The sequence below is a fragment of the Nuphar pumila genome, chromosome 12 (assembly GCF_984573655.1).
Source record: "Nuphar pumila chromosome 12, dmNupPumi1.hap1.1, whole genome shotgun sequence".
Classification (NCBI taxonomy): domain Eukaryota; kingdom Viridiplantae; phylum Streptophyta; class Magnoliopsida; order Nymphaeales; family Nymphaeaceae; genus Nuphar; species Nuphar pumila.
The window spans coordinates 45,190,787-45,215,671 of NC_143260.1; the positions used below are offsets into that span (position 1 = coordinate 45,190,787).

A 24,885-nucleotide genomic window follows, 5' to 3' on the forward strand; every position below is an offset into this window, starting at 1 on the left:
TTCTTTGGAAATGGAAAATCAAAACTCGGGAAACTGAAATCCTGAGAATCTTATCCTTGAAATACTGGAAAATCGATTTTGATCTTTTGAGAAAGATGAGACTCTTTTTAAAAATCTTGAGAAAATAACCTTTTCCATGGAAAACTGTGGAAAACTTGACTTGGGAAAACCGATTTTGAATATTTCTCAGAGTTTCTTGAGAAATCGATTTTCTTGAAATGAAAGTTTCTTGAGAAAATCATGGGAAAATCAGATGATTTCATGATGCAAATGATATGAATGAATGTCACTTTGTAAAAACCTCTTTTCAGAAAATATGCTATTTTAGAATTAAACTAAGTAGAATTGTCACATATTCCGACTATGGTCGTGAATATGTTTATAATTTCCTTAGTCCATTCTAAAATATTTTGTAGAATTGGAAATATGCAGTGGAATTTTGGAAGATAGCCTAAGAGTGTAGGCTCGGTGTGGCTGGTAGAAAGATGATGGATCTGGGTCTCGTCCATATTCCGACTAGGGCCGTAAATATGGACTCTACCGAGTTCATCAACTCCCTAAGAGTTGGTGCACATGTCATTCGTGTACATCCATAGTGCTTTTGAAATAAAATGCATGAATTACATAAACTTGATATTGCATGAATTCAAACTATATGATATGCATCCTAATCTAAGCAGAAAATTAAATCTCTTATTCCAAAATTTACATTATTACATCACTAATTAAATGAAATAAAGAGAAATTGCAGACTTCAGCTCCTTCTTTTGAATGTCCCTACCAATCTTGAAATAGGGTTAGCTCAAATATGTGGGTTTTTCCAAGATTTCCAAGAATATTCTGAAATTATTGGATTTAATTGGATATAAACCCTATTCTCATGCTTTCTTGATATTTGAAATGATGTAAATGCAAGAAATTCAATAAGAAATAGTTTAAAATTCTAAATTTTGGTCAAAATGATCAAAATACCCCTAATATTGAAGTTACACCTTTAAAATTAGGGTTTTTTGAAGGAAATTTTGGTAAAATTGAGATTTTTGAAATTCGAATTAAACCAAATGATGGCGAAATGCAATATGAGGCATGATGACATGCTGTTAAACACATTAAAACTATAAAATCAGAATTTTGACATGCTACTATCCATCAAAAATAACAAATTTCGCTTGTTTTTCGCTTGGATCAGGGTCTCGCGGGGCCCTGTTTTGATGATATGGCTAAACCGAGCCTCAAATGAATTCCAAATCACACCAAATTCGGTATGAAGCATCTCTCTATCCTGATAAACAGCCTAGAATGCTAAAACTCATAGAATGACATGATTTAGATGCAAAAATTTACAGAAAATCCTAAAATGGGCGAATTTCGCCTGCGGACCCGAACCAAATGTAACACTTAATGCAGTAATACGAGAATTCCACCATAGAAACATATGAGATTTTTCAGACTGCTAAATGACATGAAAATAGGCAATTTTTCCTCTTACAGTCCTGGGATTTGAACTACGGTGAGTTCGGTAACGAGAATTTGGTTCTGACGAAGGCAAAATCAACCTGATCCGATGTAAAATTGCATAAAAAATAGCATCTGACCATAGAAATTTTTGATATTTAACTGAGGAACTAACGACACAACAGGAACAACTTTCATTTTTATGATTTCGGCATTTGATCAACAGGAACAGAGATAAAAATGTGACATTACTTGCCTAAATCAACAGAACAGACGAATATGACAAAACAAGATACTAACAAAAAAAATCCGAAACTACTATTAAGACTGTTCTAAAAATAAAAAAATTTCAGATGCAAACAGATGACACCTCGGACATGACATTCACTTTTTACAGATTCGGATTTGGAGCAACACCCAAAGAGAACCCATCGACTTAAGTCGATCCTGAGTCTCAGAGGCCCAAATCAGGCTCTCACACGTGTCCCGAACTCTCGGATTTTTGTCAGACATCAAAAAAATTCATAAGAATCTGAGAAAATCAGATTAAAAACTAGACATTATTCCGAGTTCAGAACATCTTTCGGATCGAAAATTGGACCTCATATGAGAGATCTCAATTTTACAAGTCGGGGATAAATTTTCAAAATGTATCCCGGATAACAAAACCCGACCTACCATTTTGAACTTTTACCATAGTAAACAAATTCAAATCATTCCGAATTTTTGGCAAATTGTTAGGGACACCTGATGGCGCATACTATGATTTTCTCAGCATTTTTAACGAAAAATAAATCCATGAAATGACGTGTGGACTGACAGACAAAAACAGGGAGTTACCTAAATGAAGCTGAATGCATGAAATATTAAATAAATTCATGGAACGTGCTATTTTAATGAAATAAAACGTAAATCTAACTTATTTTAATGCATGAACATGATGGAATACAGAAATTTAATCAAGAAAGCATGAAAAACATCCTTTGATATGTGTCATTTTATGAGAATAGCTCGATCCATCACTCGAATGAGCTCTTTCTTCAAAACGACAATACAAATCTAGTAAGGCTATTACTATAATGAAATTAATAGGAATAGAAGTGCACCTTGCATTTTCCTGCATCTTAGGAACTCTCGAGGTGAGTGGGTATGAATGGCTTCTCTCGTCCTTCAATCCGAGCTTCGGAAGGTTCACGAAATTTGATCCACACACCTAGATTGAGTTGGAATCGATGCGGGCAAGCTTGGTACTTCGATGCACCCTCTCCACTGAGCCAAGGAGGGGCATGAATTCAGAACCTCAAAATCGTGTAGTAGAGGAAGTCTAAGTTGAAATGCCAAATCCAAAAGGAGCTCCTTAAGCTGGGCGTGGGATCTTGTATTTCTAGCATTTTTTGAGATTTTTGAATTTCAAACAGGCTTAATCTGAGCCCTCCATGTGGTGCCATCTCAGGGCATGCCACTTGGATTTTTGAAATAAATAAAATAAGAATTTTGTAGGTGAGACACCTCAGCAGGGGAATTTGAAATTTTTTAAAAAGCTTGCTTGATTTTCTCTGCAGGAGTCTCCCAAATGGCGCCACCTCAGAGGGGGTTGCTTGGGGTTTTTGAAATTCAAACTCTGCTTTTCTGAAGCTTCTCATATGGCACCACCTCATGGGGCTACCTTTATTAAAAAATAAAATAAATAAATAAAAAATGAAGCCAAGTGGGGTTCTGGAATGGTGCCACCTCAAAAGGGAGTTTGAGGTTTAAATCTAGAAGCAGTAGGAGCAGGCCATGTGGCGCCACCTCTGAGGTGTTTTGAACATTCAAATTTCTACTTTTTTTGAAGAGAGCAGAGGCTGACATGTGGCAGCACTTCTGGGAGCTCCTGCAGTGACACGTGGCAGAAGGGGAGAGAAGGAGAAGAACCATGTGGCGCCACCTAGGACTTGTTTGAATTTTTTTGAATGGTTGCTTTTTCTGAAGAGAGCAGAAAATGATATGTGTCATTTTCTTTTTCTGAGAAGAGCAGATAATGACATGTGTCATTTGCTTTTTCTGAAGGAAGCTAAGAGTGACATGTGTCACTTACTTTTCTGAGAAAAGTAAGGAGAGACATGTGTCAGTCTGCTTTTTCTGAAGAAGAGAGAGAGTGACACGTGTCTCTTGCAGGAGACATACTTCAAATGGCGTCACCTCAGAGGAGACAAGCTCTACTTTTTTCTGAACAAGGCAACACATGACACGTGACATCTTCTGGTGGCATTGGAATGGCACATGGCACAGGGTGAAGATGGTGGATACTGACATGTGGCATAGAATGAAGAGAATGTCTAATGACATGTGGTGACATCTTAAGGTGTCCCCACATTGACACGTGTCGGAGGATGGAAGGAGAGAGAAAATGATATGTGGCGCTACCTCTAGGTGAACCCCACGCTGACACATGGCAGGGAAATGGGAGGACAGAGAAAAAGACAAGTGGCGCCAATCCAGGGACAAGGCTCCTATATTTTTGGTTTTTTCAAAATTCAGTTTTTTTAAAAGAAAAGCCTATGTGACACCACCTCAGGGTGGGCCCCACATTGCTTCTTTATTGAAATAAGGACAAGACAGTAAAACCTCTTTTTGGAATTTTCATAAAATCTGGACTAATTGGCAAAACAGAAATTTTGAAAAGATTTGGCCCTTGTAGGGCGATTTTGTAAAAGGAAGATATTTGAAATTGTTGAAAAAAGGGCAAAATCTGAGATAAAGTGGCTGAAATCCATATTGAAAACTATCCAGATCATTTTCTTGAGAAAATATTTTGAAATTCAGAGTCCTTGGGGTAAAATGGGAAGAATTGAGAATTTTAAAGACCCATGGTTTTGAAATCGATTTTGAAAATAGTTGAAATTCGAATCTGGATTGAAAATTTTGAAATCGAGAGTTCTGGACCTCGAAATGACATGCTGTGCAGTGCAGTGATATGAAATGTTCATGCAATGCTATGCAATGACATGTCTTATGAAATATAATCCTGAACCAGGATTTGAAGATTCTCGTCTCCTGTCAGGAGTAGAATTTTGAATATCTGAGCTAAAATAGAGAAATTTTGAGAGTTGCAGATGCAATTTGGACTTTTGCAAGTTCCAAGCTCAAAAAATGACCATTTTGCCCTTCGGCGATTTCAGAGGTTGGATGATGATGCTTGGTGGAAATGTTAGAGAGGTGAATAAAAATTTGGGGTGTTTACAAAAGCCCATTTGACCATGTTCTTCATAGAGTGCAGTCAGTTCAAAAGGGACAACAGGGCCTTATTCATATGCTTTCTGCGCAGTCTGGAAGGCACAACAACAAAATGGCATGCAGAGCATATCAATTCTATAGAGCTGCAAGAGTTTAACAAAGTTGTCAACTTGTTCATCGAGCGATTTCTCTTTAACACTGAAGCTCTACCTACACTAAACCATCTCTGCAACCTCAGGCAGAAGGAAAATGAAAATGCCAGAGACTTTATTCACAGGTGAAGATCCATTTGCAATCGAATAAGGGATCCGATATTGAAAGGGCATGCATTGTCAGTGATCCTAAATAATTTCTCTCAACCTCTAAGGGGCCTAATCTCTATTTCCCCGACGCAATCCTTTATCGAACTGATAGAACGAGCTGAATGGTTCTAAATGGGGATAGAAAATGGTGTATATGAGAGCCTCACACTCTCAAAGAGCAGCACAGACACCAAGAAGAAGTCACACTACACCTTCTCCGCCAACTCTGGCAATAATAACAACAACAGTAGCAAGAACAACTGTGCAGCTCAAGGGGAAAAGTCTTCCAATCAGAGCAACAAGTCGGTTCAATCCAACTTTCAACAAAAAGAAAAGATAAAGCATGATGGTTGGGGTAGCGACCACAAGTTTACTCCCTTAGAGCAGTCACTTAAAGAAGTCCTTAAATACATCTTGACCAAGGGATTGGTGAAACTCCCAAGAGCCACGGACCCTCCCACGATCATGGAAAGATTCATGAATCAGTTCTGCAAATTCTATCGAGCAGTAGGGCACGACACCGACCACTGCTTTATTTTCAAAAATATCGTTCAAGATTGCATTGACAAGAATCTCCTTATTGAAGATAAAGAAGGGAACCAGCCAGCCGTCCTGACCAAGCCTTTCTCTGATCATTCAAACTGACAATGCCAGAGCTTTCTCATTTCTCAATTTTTGCTTTTGTTCTTTTAAAGGGACAATATAGTATTGTTTATTTCCTTTGTCACTCTTTCTTTAATGCATCAATAAAATTATCAATTTCCCTCATAGCTTGGTGCCATCTTCTTTGCTTCTTTTTCTTTCCGCAAAATGTCTTTTTGCGAGGAGTGACCTTATTCAGAGTATCTTCCGAATCAATCAAAAAGCTCATCGCCTTGTTATCTTCAAAATGCATTTGTCAATATCTCTTTTCCCCTGTTACACTGGGGCATCTTTTGAAAATTTGTCTTTATTTCAAAATGTCTTGTATACAGGCAGGACCAAGCAAAATCTTTCATTATCAATTTTATCAATTTCTATCAATTACCCATTCAGAATAAGGGATAATCCTGAGGTCGTCTATGACAATCATGAAGGCAAAGATAAAAAATATCCCATCACAACCACTAAGCATTTGTAGAGTATTGGTCTTCTTAAAATCAACCCTCGGGTTAAGTCTCCTTTCAAAAATTACCTTCACCAATCTTTTCTTAGAGATGAGTATTTTCTTAAAAGCCAGGCTTACCGGTTTCCTCGCTATTAATTTCCTTTTAAAAACTGGTCTCTTTTTCAAACTTCAACCCTGGAGTTGATTTTCTTTTTCCAAAATGGTCATTTTCCTTAACCAATTTTCAAACTAGGCCCTTTTCAAGAAAGAGTTGGCTTCTTCTTCCAATTTTCAAACTAATCCTCTTTTCAAAATACTATTTTCGAACTGGCCTTTTTCAAACTAAATTTCAGGACCAAAAATCTCTTTTTTGTGCTGGACTTCCCCTCCAAACCCAGCTTTGTGCTGGAATTCCCTTCAAAATACGGATTTATGCTGGAATTTCCTTCAAAATTTTGCTTTGTACTGGAATTTCCTTTCAAATCTAGCTTTGTGATGGAATTTCCTTCAAAATCTAGCTTTATGCTGGAATTTCCTTCCAAATCCAACTTTGTGCTGGAATTTTCTTCAAAATCTGGCTCTATGCTAGAAATTTCTTCCAAATCCAACTTTGTGCTAGAATTTCCTTCTAAATCTAGCTTTGTGCTGGAATTTTCTTCAAAATCCAGCTTTGTGCTGGAATTTCCTTCAAAATCTAGCTTTGTGCAGGAATTTCCTTCCAATTTCAGTCTTGAGCTAGACATTCTTTCAAATCCAACTTTCGAGTTGAAATTTCTTTCAAAGTCCAACTTTCAAGTTGACCTAACCTTCCTTCAAAACCTCTGCTAAGGATTCCATCGATTTAAATATCAAGTAAATTCTTTCACCAAGAATTCTAGGATATTTTGCTAATTTGCTACCAAAGCTATTTGTTGATCTCAAAATTTCATTGCACAAGAAGATCACCTTAAATTACCTCTAGTATTCATTTCAAAAGGGTGAAACTCTTTGTGAAAAGAGCAAAATTCAATTCTTTTTCTGTTGGTCAACCGAAAGGATGAAGGAAAAGTCCCTGATATGACCGCAAAGGAGCATTCAATGATTTTGAAAATCCAAAAGTGAATTGATATTGATCTTAGCTATGACACATTTCAAAAACAATTCTTCTGGCAATAAGGCAGTGAAGATATTCTGAGCGCTAAAGAATCCACTCAATTTTCTCAATAATGCAAACATAATTGATTATCCGCAAAAGGGATCTCTCCACTATCATCAAGTTGAAGATCGATAGGCGAGTTAGACCCCTGGGGACAAAGAAGATTCGGATAATCTCCAAGTTGAAGGAGCATGTCACGGATCCTTTCAAGGAAAAGTTCAGATCATCGCCAAGTTGAAGGTTGATGCGATGAACCTCCCGAAAAACCCTAAAAGATATTTGATTATCATCAAGAGATTTCAATTAAGAGACAATATCATCAGTGTAATTCCTGAGACAAAGAAGGCTCGGACCACCTCCAAGTTGAAGGAGCGTGTGATGTACCCTTCCAAAGAAAATCAAATCGCCTCCAAGTTAAAGGAGCGAGTGATATACCCTTTCAGAGAAAATCATAACATCTTTGAGATGAAGGATTTGATGTGATGAACTTCTCGCCAAAACCCAAGAAAGCTCAATGTCTCAAAAAGGAGTGCAAAAAGATCATCATGGGAAAATCCCGGATATCAAACTACCGAAGTTGCCAGAAATTATCCTTTCTTATGCAAATTCTTTCATCAATGTCCTTTCATCATTTGCTTTTATGAAACTGAGAATAATTCTTTTCTTTTCATATCAAGGAGATGGATAACGTCCTTGAAGAGTCTCAATAGCAAAAACAATTGAATTTAACCCTTGAATCAATGGAGTTAACCTCGTTGGAGGAAATACTCTAGGTAAAAGAGGGAATATCTTCTGCACATACGTGCACATTTTCAACACTTGAATCAGTTACAATTTTACTTTATTGGCCAAATTTTCCTGGCTTTCCTGATATGGAATAAGAACTTGATGTCCATTTTGATATATCCTAGTGTTGCCTTTTCATTCTTTTGCATAGTCGAAAAAATTTTCTTTCTCTCTTTCATAGAGTTGCCTTATTCATCTTTTGCATTGTCGAAAGAATCACCCCGCTCCTCTGGATTGCCTTATTTGTCTTTCGCGTTGTCAAAAGGATTACCTCATATTACCTTATTTGTCTTTCGCATTGTCAAAAAAATTGCCTCATATTACCTTATTCGTCTTTCGCGTTGTTGAAAGAATTACCTCATATTGCCTTATTTGTCTTTCTTATTGTCTAAAGAATTGCCTCATATCGCCTTATTCATCTTTCACATTGTCGAAAAGATTGCCTCATATTACCTTATTCATCTTTCGCGTTATTGAAAGAATTGCCTCATATTACCTTATTCGTCTTTCGCGTTGTCGAAAGAATTGCCTCACATTGCCTTATTCGTCTTTCACATTGTCGAAAGAATTACCTTGCATTGCCATATTCATCTTTCACTTTGACCGAAAGAGTTGCCATTTTCCTCTCCGAAAGGATTGTCATATTCATCTTTTGCTTTGACCGAAAGATTCGCCATGCTCCTCTTTGAAAGGATTGCCTTACTCATCTTTCGCGTTGTCAAAAGAATCGCCTGCTCCTTTTCGGAAGGATTTCCTTATTCGTCTTTTATGCTATCGAAAGAATCACCCTGCTCCTAGGATCACCTTACTCGTCTTTTGCGTTGTCGAAAGAGTCACCCTACTCCTCTTCAAAAGGATCACCTTACTCATCTTTCACATTGTCGAAAGAATCACCCTGATCCTCTTCAAAAGGATCACCTTATTCGTCTTTTGCGTTGTTGAAAGAATCGCTCTGCTCCTCTTCGAAAGGATCACCTTGTTCGTCCTTCGTATTATCAAAAGAATCACCTTACTTCGCTTTGAGAGGGTTGCCTTATTCATCTATTCACACTGATAATTTTTTGCCTTATACTTCTTCAAAGGAATTGCCTTATTCATCTTCCAAGTTGCCTCATGCTATCTCAATTTTCTTTCCTTTTTGCATCTCCTTTCAGATTCTTTGTGTAAAATCTGAAAGTCCCATCACGGTTTCTTTATTCGAAGATTCTGTATTTTTCATTCCCGTTCAGGTAAGGGATAAACCTGAGCCTCATTCCGATGAGGTATTTCATTTCTCATCCAGGTAAGGGTTAAACTTGAACCTCATTCTGATGAGGTATTTTTTTTTCGTTCAGGTAAAGGATAAACCTGAGCCTCATTCCAATGAGGTATTTCATTTCCCATTCAGGTAAGGGTTAAACCTGAACCTCATTCTGATGAGGTATTTTTCATTCCCGTTCAGATAAGGGATAAACCTGAGCCTCATTCAGATGAGGTATTTCATTTCCCATTCAAGTAAGGGTTAAACCTGAACCTCATTTTGACGAGGTATTTTTTTTCTCGTTCAGGTAAGGGATAAACCTGCGCCTCATTCCAATGAGGTATTTCATTTCCCATTCAGGTAAGGGTTAAACCTAAACCTCATTCTGACGAGGTATTTTTATTTCCCATTCAGGTAAGGGATAAACCTGAGCCTCATTCCGCTGAGGTATTTCATTTCTCATTCAGGTAAGAATTAAACCTGAACATCAGCTTTTCGAGGTATTTTTGTCTCATCCAGGTCAAGTGCTAAACCCGAATCTTTTAAAAAAAAACTCATTTTGTCTCTGTCATGAGACCTCTTTCTGGTCAAAATCTCTCTTTTCATAATTTTGGGATCCTCATCCAAAAGTCCCATCATGATTTTCTCATTTTCTTTTATCCAATTAGTTTATTCTTAAGGATTTTGTCCTTCTCAAAGCCATTCAGGATAAGGTGCAAAACCTTAACCTCATTTCGTAAGGTTCATTTTCACAATCAATTCTTCCACACTCAGTTCAAATTTTCTGACTGGGCATTTTAATTTTAAAATTTGGTATGTTTTTCTTTGCTACTAAGCTCGGCATTCAACCGGCTTAGCAGCAAAGAGGGGCAGTTGTAAACACCCCAAATTTTTCAAAGTTTTAAAATTTTCCTTTTTGCCCCTAGGACCCACCTTCTGAGTCATTCATAAGGACAATTGGATTAATTTTGATTATTTCTGAACTCGACCTCAGATCCATTTCATCATCTGATATCCGAGATCCGATTTCATTCTTGTTTTCCAATTTAATTTTCTTCTCTAAGCCTAATCCAAATCCAAATCCAAATCCAAATCCCAATTTTCATCACGAATTTGGGTTTTTCATTTTAATTTTCAGAAATCCATATTCAGGGTTCGATTGCCATTTCGGACCAATTTCCCTCAATTGAGATCCAGATCCAATTTTTATTCAAAACCTCAAATCCAGATCCTTTTTAAGATTCAAAACTAATCCTCTTATTCCAAAAATAAATCTAGTATTTTCCCCATTTCAAAATCGATATTTCAAAACTGGATCCATTTTGAAACCTTGATTTGAATTTTTAAATATCAAACTGGATCCATATCCAAAATTTATCCTAATTTCAAAACCAATTCTTGGATTTTAAAAGGCAACATTTTGTGAAATCTTTTGAAAAATATCTTGGATCCAATTTATAATTTAACCTGGATTTCGAAAATCAAAATGAATCTTGGATCCAGTCCAGATCCATTTCAAAATTCAGATTTTCCCTTTTTTATTTCTTTCATTTTCATATCTTTGTTAGTTTTGAAAAGAAAAAAAAAAGAAAAAATTCTATTTTATAAAGGGGGCACCACTTGTCATTTTTTTAAAATTTTAAAGTAGGTTTTCATTTTAAACTTTGCTCTAGCTTTAAAAAGCTCATTTTTTACTTGATTTTAACTTCCCCCTTTGTTTTTAAAAAAACCCACATGTGCCCACTTGGAAATGGTGCCATGTGTCAGTATTTTATCAAAATACCCACTTTACCCATCTCAAAAAAATTTAAAATACCCACATGAGGAGGTTGACCCCTCTTGTATCCTTTTTGAATGACATGTGGCAAGAGCCTTCTAGAGGCCTTGCCACATCGGTTTTACGCTAACCGTTTTTCAATGTTTAATGCCTAAACAACCCCCACTTTAGGCTATAAATAGAAGCCAAAAGGGAGGGGTCGATCAAAACCTCGATCATCTTGAATCCACCTCTCATTCTCATCTTTACTGTAATTTTCTATTGGTGGCTGAAGTGGCGAAAAAGGAAGCTCAGTCAAGGTGAGCTCTCTTCCTTTCTTCCAATTAGGTTTTTTTCTTTTTTTTTTCTCTAAGCATCGCTCCCCTCCTTTCTTCTTCTTCTTTCAATCTCTTTATGATTTCATAAGTAGCAATATAGATTTACTTCATTTCTGTATTAATTTTGATTCTATGCTTTTTGATCCATTGAATTTGCTATTTGATTCATGCATTTTTGTTTTAACTATTAGAATTATGAGATTTGATCTTCTATAGATCAAATCTCGTATTTGATCGGCCAAATGAATCTCAATTTATGCTCCAGTACTTTGATTATGTTTATGAATGCATTTTATTTTAAATTTTCATCATCCATGCATTTATTCATGATCTGAAACATCAAATCTCACATTTGAGCATCTACGCATGTGTAATTTGCTTTTATCATATTCTACTATCTTTAGATTGCATTTTCAATTCTGGTGCATTTTAGATCTGGTGATTCATCTGTAATTAGAGCTCATTTTGATCTAAATTTTTTACTTCAACTTTATGCATATGTTTTCAAAATCTCTACCAAAAATCAAATCATTCTTAGTTTGTTTGACCCACTTTAAAAATCGAAACTCAAAACCTGTTGTTCTGTACCATCAGGATTTTAGCAGAATCAGGACAGACTTGCTCGAGTAATATCTCTCTAACCAGAGATGACCTCTTCAATTCGTAAAAAGTAGAGTGTTCGATATTGAATCTAATTTGTTCATGCCAAAATTCAGAAAATTCTAGGGTGTTTTAATACCTGTTTTGGGTCAAAAACCACAACCCTATCACCCTATGTCATTTTAATGGCTCAAATTTTCATTCATTTTGTCAGAGTCATATCTCTCTGATGGGAGATCATTTTTTAATTCCGTAAAAAAGGTTCTCTTTATTTATATGTCTAGTTTAACTCTGCCAATTTTTAGCCATTTATATGGTCAATTTATATTTTATTTTGATTAAATACTAGAACCCTATATTTTGATTCTGTAGGAATAATTTTGTATGTATTTTAATTATGGCCCTATATTATAACTGTTAGTCTCCTTCAGCAAATCGTCATTCGATTTGCAATATCCTTCAAAAAATTATGGTTCAATTTATAATGTTTTTCAGTAAATCGTCATTTGATTTACAATATCCTTCAGCAAATCGTTGTTTGATTTGTAGTGTCCTTCAGCAAATAGTCGTTCAACATGCTACTTTCTTTAGCAAATCGCTATTTCGATTTGTGGTGTCCTTTGACAAATCACCATTGTGATTTGTTGTACACTTCAGCAAATCGTCATTCGATTTACGATATTCTTTAATAAATTGCAATTGCGATTTACAGTGTCTTTCAATAAATTGTTGTGCGATTTATAATTTTCTTCAGTAAATCGCTATTGCGATTTACAATGTCTCTTAGTAAATCGTTGTGTGATTTATAATTTTCTTTAGTAAACCACTATTGTGATTTACAGTGTCTTTAGTAAATCACTATTGTGATTTACAGTGTCTTCAGCAAATCGCTATTGCGATTTATGGTGTTATTCAGCAGATCGTTATGTGATTTGCGTAAATCCCTACTCGAATCAGGACCATTTTGTCGGAGACATATCTCCCTAACCTGAGATTGTATTTCTGATCCGTAAAATATGGTGTCTTTATAATTGAATCTAGTTTATTCTTGACAATTTTTAGTGATTTATATGGTCATTTAATGCCCCATTTTGATTAAAAACCAGACCCCTATCATTCTACATTATTTATATTACACAGATTTTATTCCATTTTGTCAGAGTCATATCTCCTCAACGGAAAATCATTTTTCAGATCTTAAAAAAGGTTTTTTTTTTTATATGTCTAGTTTATTCTTGTCAATTTTTTTAAGATTTTATGCTCATTTGTTATTTTAATTTTGTTAAAATCAAAACTGGTTACAAAACTTCAGGTTCTGTAATAGGTTCATTTTCTGAAACAGAACAGTGACTTCTCGAAGTCACCATTTCTAAACCAAAATTGATTTCCCCATTCTGTAACTTGAAAAAGTTTTTTAATCATGTTAGAAAACTTCTCCCACAAATTTGGTACAAGTTGAATTTGTATGGCCTCTGAAACATCTAAATTACAGAAGTCTGTTCACTTTTCTTAAATTCCTGCTTTTGACAAAAAGCCTTCAATTTTGATTTTTCCTTCCATAATTTCTCAAAAACATTTAATATTAAATGTTTTTTTAGATAAGTCCAGAGTCTTCATAATAATCGTAAGCATTTTAGTACATCATTTGTTTCATTTTTTTTATTTTGGAGCTTGAAAGGCTTATTTTGGATGATTTCCTTCAATTTTTCCATATTGAAGGAAAATCCGACTAAGCCTACATTTATTACTAATATGTTTGCTCAATTTTACAGGTATTTTATTTTCATTGTTATTTTCCTTTTCAATTATTGTATTCAATTCAATGATTGTAATTAAATACTTAATGAGAATTTTTACTTTATGCTTATTTAGGAATGAGTGAACATTTAGTTTAAACTTAATTTCATGATTATCTTGTTTGAGTTCTTTTTATTTTATTTCAAATATACAATGAAAAAACACGAATGACATGTGTGTCATTTAATAGAGGATAAATAAAACTAAGTAAAGTTCGTATTTACGGCCATAGTCGAAATATGAATAATACTTAAAATTATTATTCTTTATTAAAATACAAAAATCGACTTACACACTTAAGTTTATTTCAAAATCATCATATTTTCAAAAATACATTTTCTTCCTTTATTAGAATTCAAAATAAAGATTAAATTAAAATATATTTGTGGCCATAGTCATGAATATATAAAAATTTAATCTTGTTTTAATTCTATAAAGGCACAAAAATTTATTTTATTCTTTATTAGAATTTAAATAAAGATTAAATTAAAATATGTTTGTGACCATAGTCATGAATATATTAAAATTTAATCTTGTTTTTAATTCTATTAAAGAATAAAATTTGCTTTTAATTCCTATTTTAAATAAATTCTTTTAATGCATTCATCATTTAAGATAGAATTACATCATCATTTTATATTTTCTTTTAAATCATTCAAGTTATTTTCAAGTTTCCAAGTGATTTTTGAAATAATTTTCAAAAACAATTTTCATTAAAAATATTCAAAGTCATTTTCGATTTCCATTGTCAAATTCAAAGCTAATTTTCAAATTTCATTTTCAATCTCGTCCAATTTTAAATCCTATTTCAAATATCTATTTTTAATTTCCAAAATTTTTATTTTATTTCTAAATTTTGTATTTTTGAATTTCACATTCTAATTTTGAATTTTATTTTCAAATATTAAATTCAATTCTTTATTTCTTTCAAAATTCGAACTCTATTTTCATTTCAAATCCAATTTTAAAATTTCAAATTTAAATTATGAATTTAATTCTAAAATTAAATTTTTAATTTTACTTTAAATTTCAAATTCCAAATTCAATATCATTTTTGAATCTCAATTATGATTTTTGATTTCCAATTTAATTTTAAAAGTTCAATTCCATTTTCAATTCTAAATTTTCATTTCAAATTTCTAAATTAATTCCAAATTCTGTTTCAAATTCAAGTTTCAATTTCAAAAATTCATTTCAATTTTCAGATTTCAATTCCAAATTCCATTTAATTTTTTATTTTAGATTTTAACTTCAAATTTCAAAACAATTTCAAAATTCAAAATAAAAATCAAATTCAATTCAGTATTAAATTACAATTTCAATTCTAAATTTCAAATTCTATTTTCAAACTTCAATTCTGATTTCAATTCAATTTCAACTCTGATTTCGAGTTTCAAATTCAATTCTAATTTTTAAAATTCAAGATTTCCATCCTAAATTCAAAATTCAAACTTCAAATTCTAAGCTTGAAGTTTAAGTTCAATTTCACATTTCAAACCCAATTCTGATTTTCAACTTTAAAATCCTAAAAATTCTAAATATAATTTTAAAATTCCTAGTCTGATTTTTTAATTCAATTCTCAACTAAACTCCAATTTTAATTTTCCTATTTCGAATCTATTCAGATTTCAAATTTTCAAAACTTAACTTTGAATTCAATCTTCAATTTCAAACTTTCAACTCAAATTCATTTCAAGTTCCGATTTTTCAATTCAAAATTGATTTCTGATGTCATTTCTTAAAAAAATATTCTCAAAACCATTTCAGAATCACTTGAAAAAATCTAAATTTTTGAAGCATTTTCAAAAGCATACATATTTTCAAGTTCAAAATCATAGCACAAGCCTGATTCTATGTGCATTTAGGACTTAGAATAATTTTTTAGACAAATGTAGACAAAGCAAAGGCATACGTTCGATCCTTGGTTCAATTACCCCTGGTAAATGCACCAGGAACGGTTGAACCTTGTACCAACGAGCGTGCCACAGCACATGGCACCATGCACCTGCACTACGCACCACACGCAGTGCGTGCAAGGTGTTGTCCCTCATGCACCTGATGCAGTCATGCAGGTGCCCAACACGCGCAACAATGGCCCACATCACACGCAGCACCACTGTTGTGTGTGCCCAACGTGCGCAACAATGGTTCATGCATGCGCGTGACACTGTTGTGCACATCTGGCACATGCATGCTACTGCGCACAACAAGCCCTGCTTGCTACGAGGCTATACTGACGGCCCCATGCACGCCGTGGCCAACCAATTCATCTTCCCTAAAGGCATTTTCACCACACTTTACACACACAAGTACTTGTTGCTTCCTCTGCACTGCAAAACACCTGTGCACATGCCACACACTCTGCAAAGCTCATGCCAAACTCAGGCACAAGGCACACTCCATGGCATGCACACCCCTCTTCTGCACTATGCACCATGTCAAATCCCATACTGTGGCACACTACAAGACTCTCCGAGACTTTGTGTGCAACAGAGAGACTGCTATAGCGCATGAAAAGAGTGCAACCTTATCCATTTCCAACTCAACCTAAAGGTAAAACCTGGGGAGATGCCTAGCATGCCCTATTTTGGGCCAAGGCTCATGCATGGCCATGCTTAGCCAAGTCCAAAATTAGCTAAGCTAATTTTAGGCCAAGGTTTACTTGGGGTCTGAGTAATGCAATCTATACTCATTTGCAAAGCACCTTGAGCTTGAATGGATTTGACTTGGACCTAGTATAGTTAATCAAAACGATGTAAGGCTATCGTGAGGTATCATTTCTTTAACAAGATAATCAACTACGAACCGCCTCTGAAGACGAAGAAAGTAATCTGGAAACAAACCTTTCCTTCCAAAAATCATTTTGTGCTTTATAATTGATACAATTTACATAGAAAAATATCTTCATTAACATTTGAAATTAGAGAGTAACAGTTAATGAGCACGATTCTGTTTCTCTTATAAACATCATCCACCTCTAAAAAATGACATAAATTGATGAATTTTTGAGTGATCAACCTTCATATCCTTTTGTTCATTGTTAAGGTAATTGTTCCACCAGCTTTCAAGTTATAGAATAAATCCAGTTCTAAGGGCAACAACTTAGGTTTCAAAAAATTGAGGTTTGCCCCTATTAGCATACATTTAATGAGAAGAGTTTTTATCTTTAAAGATCTAAGAAGTCTCTTCAAACAAATTATTAACCAATTCAGCAGTGGGCTTGAAACAAGATTCATTTATTGTTCACTTCGAGATTCTAGATAAGAATTCAGAACTTAACTCCTCTAGATACTTCATTTCCAATTTTATTTAAAGATATAATTCTTGTAGCTTGAACATAGAAGTAGTTTTCTTTGAACTTGGGGTTTTAATCTGAACGAACAAGTTGAATAGGATATGCTTATCAGCAAATCATATGAAAAAATTGGAAGGTGGAGGTGGAAAATGGTAAAGTTGCTAAACATTTATCTCCATTACTCTTCCCAAAAGTAATATATAGTCACATAAAAATTTCCTACCCTTGAAATAGGGTTGCTATTATCAGGTTATATGAAAGTTTTGATCACAAAAAAAGAAAAGAAAAAGATTAAACCGACATCTTGCGGATGGAAAACACCCTCCGAATTATGCGTAAGCTTATTGTCAAAATTATACCCCAACCACAAGGTCATATACCATATGTGAAGGTGTTGCTGTGGCGCTGACAAACTTATGTCCCTTCTGTCAATCATATAGATGAGGTGAACCAAGCCAACCGAATTGACTTTTCTCCCATGAGGAAGACATTCACATTTCCCATTCAATCATTCATGTTTGCATCTCAAGGCAGTTTCATCTTTTACATCCAATATGCCATAATGGGGATCCTTCAAAGTCGACATGAACAGGATCTCATCAGAACTAGCAAGAGACCTTTATAGTAAAATAGGTGGGCAATTGAACATGCACAAGAATGCCCACTGAGAATGGCGGAAACCCTGCTCACCTATCCACTTCTTCTGGCAGCTTAGCCTTTCCCAAATAAACTAGCTGCATTTCTTCTCTCCAAATCTGTAAAGCAACATCCATTAAAATTCATCATCAGTACTTGGCATGCAAAAAAAGAGGCATAATTAGGAATCAGTGGCATACCATGTCACGAAATTCTACTCGGATGTGAGGGACGTTGGTCTTGTGAATATCGTTCCCATCAGGGCCTCGCTTATAATACTTCTTTCCGATCCAATGAGACTAATAAAGAAGTAATAGGTCACTGCTTCAACAAGTTATTAAAGATGCAGTGCAGCAAAATGGTACCATGGTTTATGGAAGCAATGAAGATCCCGACCATAGAAATGAGATTATAGCAAGATATGTAAAAAGAAAACACACACACACACACACACTCCAACTCATCATTTTGCTTGAGAGCCAATTAGACTACTTATAACAGCTCCAATCAGTATGAAGCACCAAGTACACACTCTCTTCTTACAACCCATTATTACTAGTTCGCCAAAAGTTAAAAAGTTAACTAAAAACAATATAGTAAATAATTGCTGTTTCAAAAAGAAATATATCTGGCATTTGCTAGTTACTTATTCCACCACCTACTCCGAGGAAAAGTTGCCTTTTTTCGTGATAACACTTATAAGAAAGAGATCATTATATAGTTTTTTTTTCTTATGTTTTAATCTTTCAGAAAACTGGTCAAGAGTTTCCATTAATTAATGCATGAACAAGTAAACTGTTCACGGCTGAAAGATGAAATATAAAAATATTAGATAATTAAAAAACGACCCAAATTTCCAAATTTCATTTAGTTACCTTTAAAGCATGTGAAAACCCTGATTGATAGACAGAGTTCCGTGCAATCTCACATAAATCACATGAACTTAGTTTCCACACCTGCAAAAGAGTCAGATTATTCAAATTTTATCTCGTTTTTGCTTCCATTCACTTGCTAATCCAGTTTTGCTATGAGAAAACAGCAATTCATACCGAAGCTGCTATACTGTATTCCTCGACCAAAGGTTCTTTTGTTAGGTGGATTTGCAAGGGATCATCTGTTGAGAGTGAGACATTGAGCCCACGTAAGAAAAAACTAGGGAAAGGATTCCGATGATAGTCAAGAAATAAGGAGTTGTTGCTCAGAGGGGACATTGCCAAGCCAATCTGACCAAAGAGAAATACAGACAAATGGATCAATTATTATTGGACAAATCATAACCACCAAATTTATTATAATTTTACACAAAACTGAGTCAAGCTTTTTCCAGTGAGCAAAAGACAAGCAACCTAAGCACTAACATGGTAATTCAAATCAGAACCAAAGAAAAGGAATGTAGCAGTCATAGAATCAAACTATTACTGGAAAATAGGAATCATTAAAATTGAAGCACTTACAAAAAGAATGAGAATCACATTCATTTTTCATGGAAAGATGGGATGATTAGATGCTCTTAATGGGCATTGCACATACTGAAACTAAAACCCAAACAGGAGAAAAACAAACAAGTATATGAGGGAAGAAGAGAACACATCAAAACATCATGGATGAAAGAATATAAGTAGCCATCTGCACACAAGATTTAGGAAACAAAACAGGTACACTATTAGTAGGTTGCTGAATAAGGTGTAGGTTATGAACCATATCAAGAGAAATTCTGGATTAAAAATTACGAACTTGGCAAAGTAGACAACGCAAGATGAAGTGAAATTTCCCTGGATAAACGGACATTGTAATTTTGTTGCCCTTAGAAAAAAAAAATCCAGAATGACAGACTTGGTGATCAACCATTGAACCAATAATAATTTTCTCTGTATCCAAGCAACAATTCACCAAGTACCTGTGCAAGATAATATAGGTACTGAAGGACTGGAGATTTTCTTAGATTGATTCCATGAGCAATGCTGTGTGCAACGAGAAATGTAGCAGCAAGATGGTCAATGTCCCCTGCCTGCAAAATTATATTAAAATAACCAAGTTAATACCCAAAAAATAAAAAGAATAATTTTCTATAAAAAACAAACAAGTTACTTGGATGCCTCACCTCGCCTGAATGTGGCCGGAATTTGATGGTTGTCATCCCTTTAGACTCTCGAAGCTGAAAAAGTTAACCAGAGACAAACCTTTAAAGGTAAAATATAAACACCGCAAAGGTTTCACAGTTTGTCTCATTATAATGGGGTGTGCAAAACATTTCAGATGCAAAAGGATTTGGAGAAAAGAAAACATCAAATTGATAAATTAGAGAGGAGAAGGCAACAAGAAGCCACCTTATTGAGAGTGTAAAGATTTGCATAACAATAATATACATAGTATGAAAAGGCAGGATTGAAAATGTTTGTCCATTCAGCTGGACTTGGCATGTGCTTTGTTGGGCGCCTTTCTGGCTTGCTTTCATCATCAACTAAATCGAAACCGACAACCTGGAAAACAAATAATCAAGTAAACAAAAATAACACACTCTAAAAAAAAACTGAGAGTTTCAGACACACACACACAGAGATATAGTAAATAAATGATGCCCTAACAGATGATATGCAGGACTCAGATCCTAAATGAATCATCAAATCTAGAACTCACAGGACAGAGTTTTATCTTTTTTTGAAAGAATATAAAATTTTAAAATTAATAGCTTCCATTGACAGAAAAATCATGACTGCATGAAACATGATTCACATCCTGACCATTGTGCATCAGATGGGATATCCCAGCCATTTATATATACATTATTACAAATTAGGCAGAATCGCGTTTATTTGCATGAACAGAAAAACTGAAATCTGTCATCTACATCTAAAGATACCCCAAAGCTGTGCAAGAGACAATATCATGTGCAGCTTGCACTTACAAGAGAATATGAAGTAAAACCTCAGTGAACTAGCAGTGCGACTTTCACTGTTAATCATAGTTATAAAAATAAAAATAGAAACTAAATTCCAGTGAGATTTTCAAACTAAGCATTTTCAGGATCATTGCAGAGAGCAAGGTTGTCTGTATTGTGTATCGTACGATATGGTACGTATTGTTGCTATGAAGGAAAACGATACGATACACAATGGTATCACGATACGAGTACGTATCGTATGTATTGTACGATACGGGGTGTATCGTACGATACAGGCTTGGCATACTTAAAAAAGGTCGAAAAGTAACTTTTTCATTTTTGGGTTTTAAAGACCTCTTGGGGCCGACTCCCTCATTTGTGTAAAGGCCATTAGAGAGGTATCCATACACCCTAAGACTCGTGAGAGCGATTTGTTAAAATGTATTAAATATAATTATAATTATAGTATTTAGGGATATGGACAGGGGTATTTTGGTCATTTCACATGTAATAGAGGCTGCCAAACAGTTTAGCTTTTTTTATAGGATTTATTTTCATGTCTTTTATATAAAAGTGTAAGGGCACTATGGCCATCGTGACCATAGAGTCGTTGGGATAGCTCCCAACGACTCTTGGGAGCTCCCCAAGGCCATCTTGAGTTGTATACAAAGAGGGCCTTCCCTCTCTTTTGGTTTAATGCTTCCTTAAGCATTTTGAAAATAATATTTATTTTTATAATGGTGCTCTTCCTCTCTTTTGAGAGGTTTATGTTCTTAGCCCTTTTGAAGCTTTGGTGTATTTAGCCCATTGGTGGCATTTGTATTTGTGTATGCACATTTGTAGCCCTTTGTGGCATTGTTGTAGTCCATTTGTTGTTGCATTACATGATATCAGAGCTTGGAAGCTCTTTAAAGCGTGTGGACTCATAAAGAAAAGGTGTTGAAGGAGGTGTTGAAAGCTTGGAAAGTGCAAAAAAGCCTATGGCATATCTACATCCACAATGGGCATCACCTCTTCTTATCTCTCTCTCTCTCTCCACTTCTTTTCTTCTTTTTCACTATAGTTGATAGAGAAGTTGTAATGGTTGTTCCCATCAAATTTGATGAGAAAAACTACAATATGTGGGCCACGACGGTCAAGAGAATACTTATGGGCAAAGATATGTGGCAATTTGTTGATGGTTTTGCATTGGAACCCCAACCAATTCTCACAAAATTAGTTGTTGGAGAAGATGGTGAGTCTAAAGAAGAGAGCCTTAAGGGAATTGATAGAGAAAAGGTTATGGTTGAACATAAAAAAGCCTATAAAGAGTAGGACCATGCCAAAGTCCTCTCCCTCTTCATGGGTAGTATGCATGAGAAGCTTTGCTCTGACATACTTAAATTTGAAAGAGCCGATGAGGCTTGAGAATATGTTAGACAAACATATACCCAAAAAGATGTGGCTCACAAGTGGGATTTCAAGGATAAAATACATAGTTTCAAGCAAGGTGATAAAACCGTGAGGGAATACTATAGTACCCTCAAAAGGATTTGAGATCAACTTGTCAAACTTGAGCCTACATGGGAAACTCCCAATGATGCTCAAGAATGGAAGAAATACAAACACGAGGAACAATTGTTCTAATTCTTTAGAGGTCTTAGACACGAATTTGAACAAGTTTGGGTCAATGTTATTCATAAGAAAAAACCTCTTCCCTTACATGAAGTCTTGGATCAAGTATGTAGGGAAGGAACAAGATTAAGATCTATGTTTGAATCTAAGAAGACTAAAGATAATGTGTTAGCCATCTCAAGACCGGGTGTCATTAACAACACTTACAAACCACCACATTTTTCAAAACCTTAATATGGAAAGCCTAGATATGATGATAAAAAAATGAGAAAATTAATGTTATAATTATGGAGAATCAGGTCAGATTAAGCCCTATTGTCTCAAGTTCAAAGAAAGAGAAAACAAAAAGGTGGCATCCATGAGAGCGTCTCACGAAGAAAGAAGTGGAACCAATGAAGATTCAAAATTCATTGGAACCATGTTCTCTCAAATCATAGAAGCCCTTCATCCACTAATAAAGAACTCTTCTTCCTCTCTTTCCTGAGTTGCGGTCTCTACATCTTCGACTCCAAGTAAGGTCTCTTGGCTTTTGGATTTCAGAGCTTCATTTCATATGACTCCACATTCCTCTTTGCTTTTTGAGTGTTGCACTAATTCTACGCCAACCAATGTTTTTACTGTCAATGGGTCCTCTCTTAACATAAAAAGCAATGAAAATTTTAAAAGTTCTTCAAAATTTTCCATTTCAAAAGTTAAACTTGTCCCAAAACTAAATTTAAACTTTTCTTTTGTTTCACAAATCACTGACCATGGGTATAATGTCTTCTCATCTAAAAAGTATTTTGTACAGGATTTTCAGTCCGGAAAGCAGATTAGGGAAGGACATAGAGAAGGGGACCTTTACTACTTGTTTGGTTGCGAATATTACTTGAAGACATGAGCATTCATCTTCGGACATCCTCCTGACTATGTTGTGACAATAAGAGTGCAATATACATAGGTTGCAACCATATATTTTATGAAAGAACCAAACATATAAAAATGGATTGTCACTATGTGCGTGAAGAATTCTAAAAAAGACCATTACCCTACTATATGTTACTTCAGAGTATCAACTAGCAGACTTCTTCACCAAGGCACTTCTGTCACCTAGATTTTATTTTTTTGTTTTTGACAAACTTTTTGTTATCACACCGTAAGTTTGAGGGGGGGTGTTAAAATGTATTAAATATAATTATATATATACTCAAATATATATATTTCTCTTATTTATTTCTTGTAATTATTTCAGCCAATATGGGTATTTAGAGAATAAAGTAGGGAGTCATTGGACCCTACCCAACGGCTAGAATTCTAGCCGTTGGGTAGGTCCCAACAGCTCTCAATGTGCCTCCTTGTATATAAAGGGGTATGTCCCCTCCCTCTTTTAATGTATTGTTTAAGGGTTGTTCCCTAATAAAATTCCATAATTTTTTATGTGTTCTCAGCCCTTAAGTGGCTTATTCTTGTGTTTTCTTGTGTTGACCCATAAGAGGTCATTCTCTCAAAGTATTTTCTAGCTCATAAGTGGCTCTTTAAAGCATGACATCAATTCGTGAGAGTACCTCCCGTCAGCCTGTGCACTTGTATTGTCCATGAGAAGCTTGGCTTAAAAACATACTCTAATTCCTTTTCTGAAGTTATTACAAAAGGATTAACTTTTGATACATCACATCCCAATATTATAAAATTTTAGTGTCTTCCCTAATCACCTATATTCTTTAAATTTGGACCATCATTGGGGGTGGGGGTTCTTTTTCTGAATTAAGTTGATAAAAGAAACTCATTTTAGGTCAAGTGGGATATTTCAAAATGACTGGGTCATGCCAACCATAGAGCATGGTTAGAACAGGACATTAGATAGACAAATTACCAAGTTTACTAAGCTCACCAAGGTTACACGAAATTGAAAAAACAATGCCTCATAATAGCTGAAAAGAAATCAATGTCTCCCGTAAAAACACGCTTCCATATTTGAGCAATTTCTACAAAATATCCAACCACTTTTCCATGTACCTAGGGCATGCATTCAACCATCAAGTCAACTGTTTACTATCAGTTCTGCTCTCCACTAAACTAACAGGGAGATACATGTGTCAAAATTATATGTTTTGTTTTCCTTTCCTAGGTAAAATTTGATTTGAATCCAATGTAAAACCATGCCACCAACACATAATTTGAGTATGTATTTTACTTGGATCCAACAACTTACCTGAGTCCTAACCAAGGATAAAATCAATTCATCCAGTAGGTCTAAACCTCATAAAAATCCACGTTTTAGATAAACCACACCTATTAGGTCTATTTAGATTTGAAGACAGTTGAGATATCCACAACCAAACCTGGTTCCAACCTAATGGTAAAGTTTCAAATAGTAAAAGAAATTTTCTTTTATTTCTAAATGTAGGTTGATTTGCAAACTAGGTTCCTAAATTTCAGTCAATAGCCAGAAGGGCATAAACTTTTTCTTCCCCAAAACAGATCTAAATAGATCCAATGGTTAAGCTAAATGTATAGATGCATATCCATGCACTCAACCTGTATGTAATGATATTCACTCAAGTTGAAATTCACGCAAACACAGATGAGAAAGGACCCACTGTGACTCTTAACCAAGCCCATTTTGGTCCAAGCCTAAGCAGCAAATTCCAATCCTTCTGGGTATAATATAATACACATGTCCAATGCAGATTCAACCTACATCAAATTATTTTAATAATATATAATATTTATAAAACCAACCAAATCCACGTTAAAACGTAAATTTT

At 34.8% G+C, this 24,885-nt stretch overlaps 1 protein-coding gene across 2 annotated transcripts in view; it reads right to left on the reverse strand.

Moving 5' to 3' along the window:
- Window positions 1-17,150: 17,150 nt before the first annotated feature.
- Window positions 17,151-24,885, reverse strand: part of FAC1 (AMP deaminase, putative / myoadenylate deaminase) — a 173,373-nt gene continuing 165,638 nt past the window's right edge. Inside the window, exons 13-20 of one of the 2 annotated variants that reach the window (XM_089983371.1) lie at window positions 19,971-20,123; window positions 19,745-19,798; window positions 19,541-19,651; window positions 18,693-18,866; window positions 18,519-18,599; window positions 17,844-17,942; window positions 17,698-17,762; window positions 17,151-17,578 (exon numbers count right to left, since the gene is read on the reverse strand). In XM_089983371.1, the coding sequence (XP_089839497.1) occupies window positions 17,551-17,578; window positions 17,698-17,762; window positions 17,844-17,942; window positions 18,519-18,599; window positions 18,693-18,866; window positions 19,541-19,651; window positions 19,745-19,798; window positions 19,971-20,123 (765 nt within the window). In that variant the 3' untranslated portion in view covers window positions 17,151-17,550. Of the gene's footprint in view, window positions 17,763-17,843; window positions 17,943-18,518; window positions 18,600-18,692; window positions 18,867-19,540; window positions 19,652-19,744; window positions 19,799-19,970; window positions 20,124-24,885 lie in introns of both variants that reach the window. The other variant, XM_089983370.1, reaches the window with a different exon arrangement.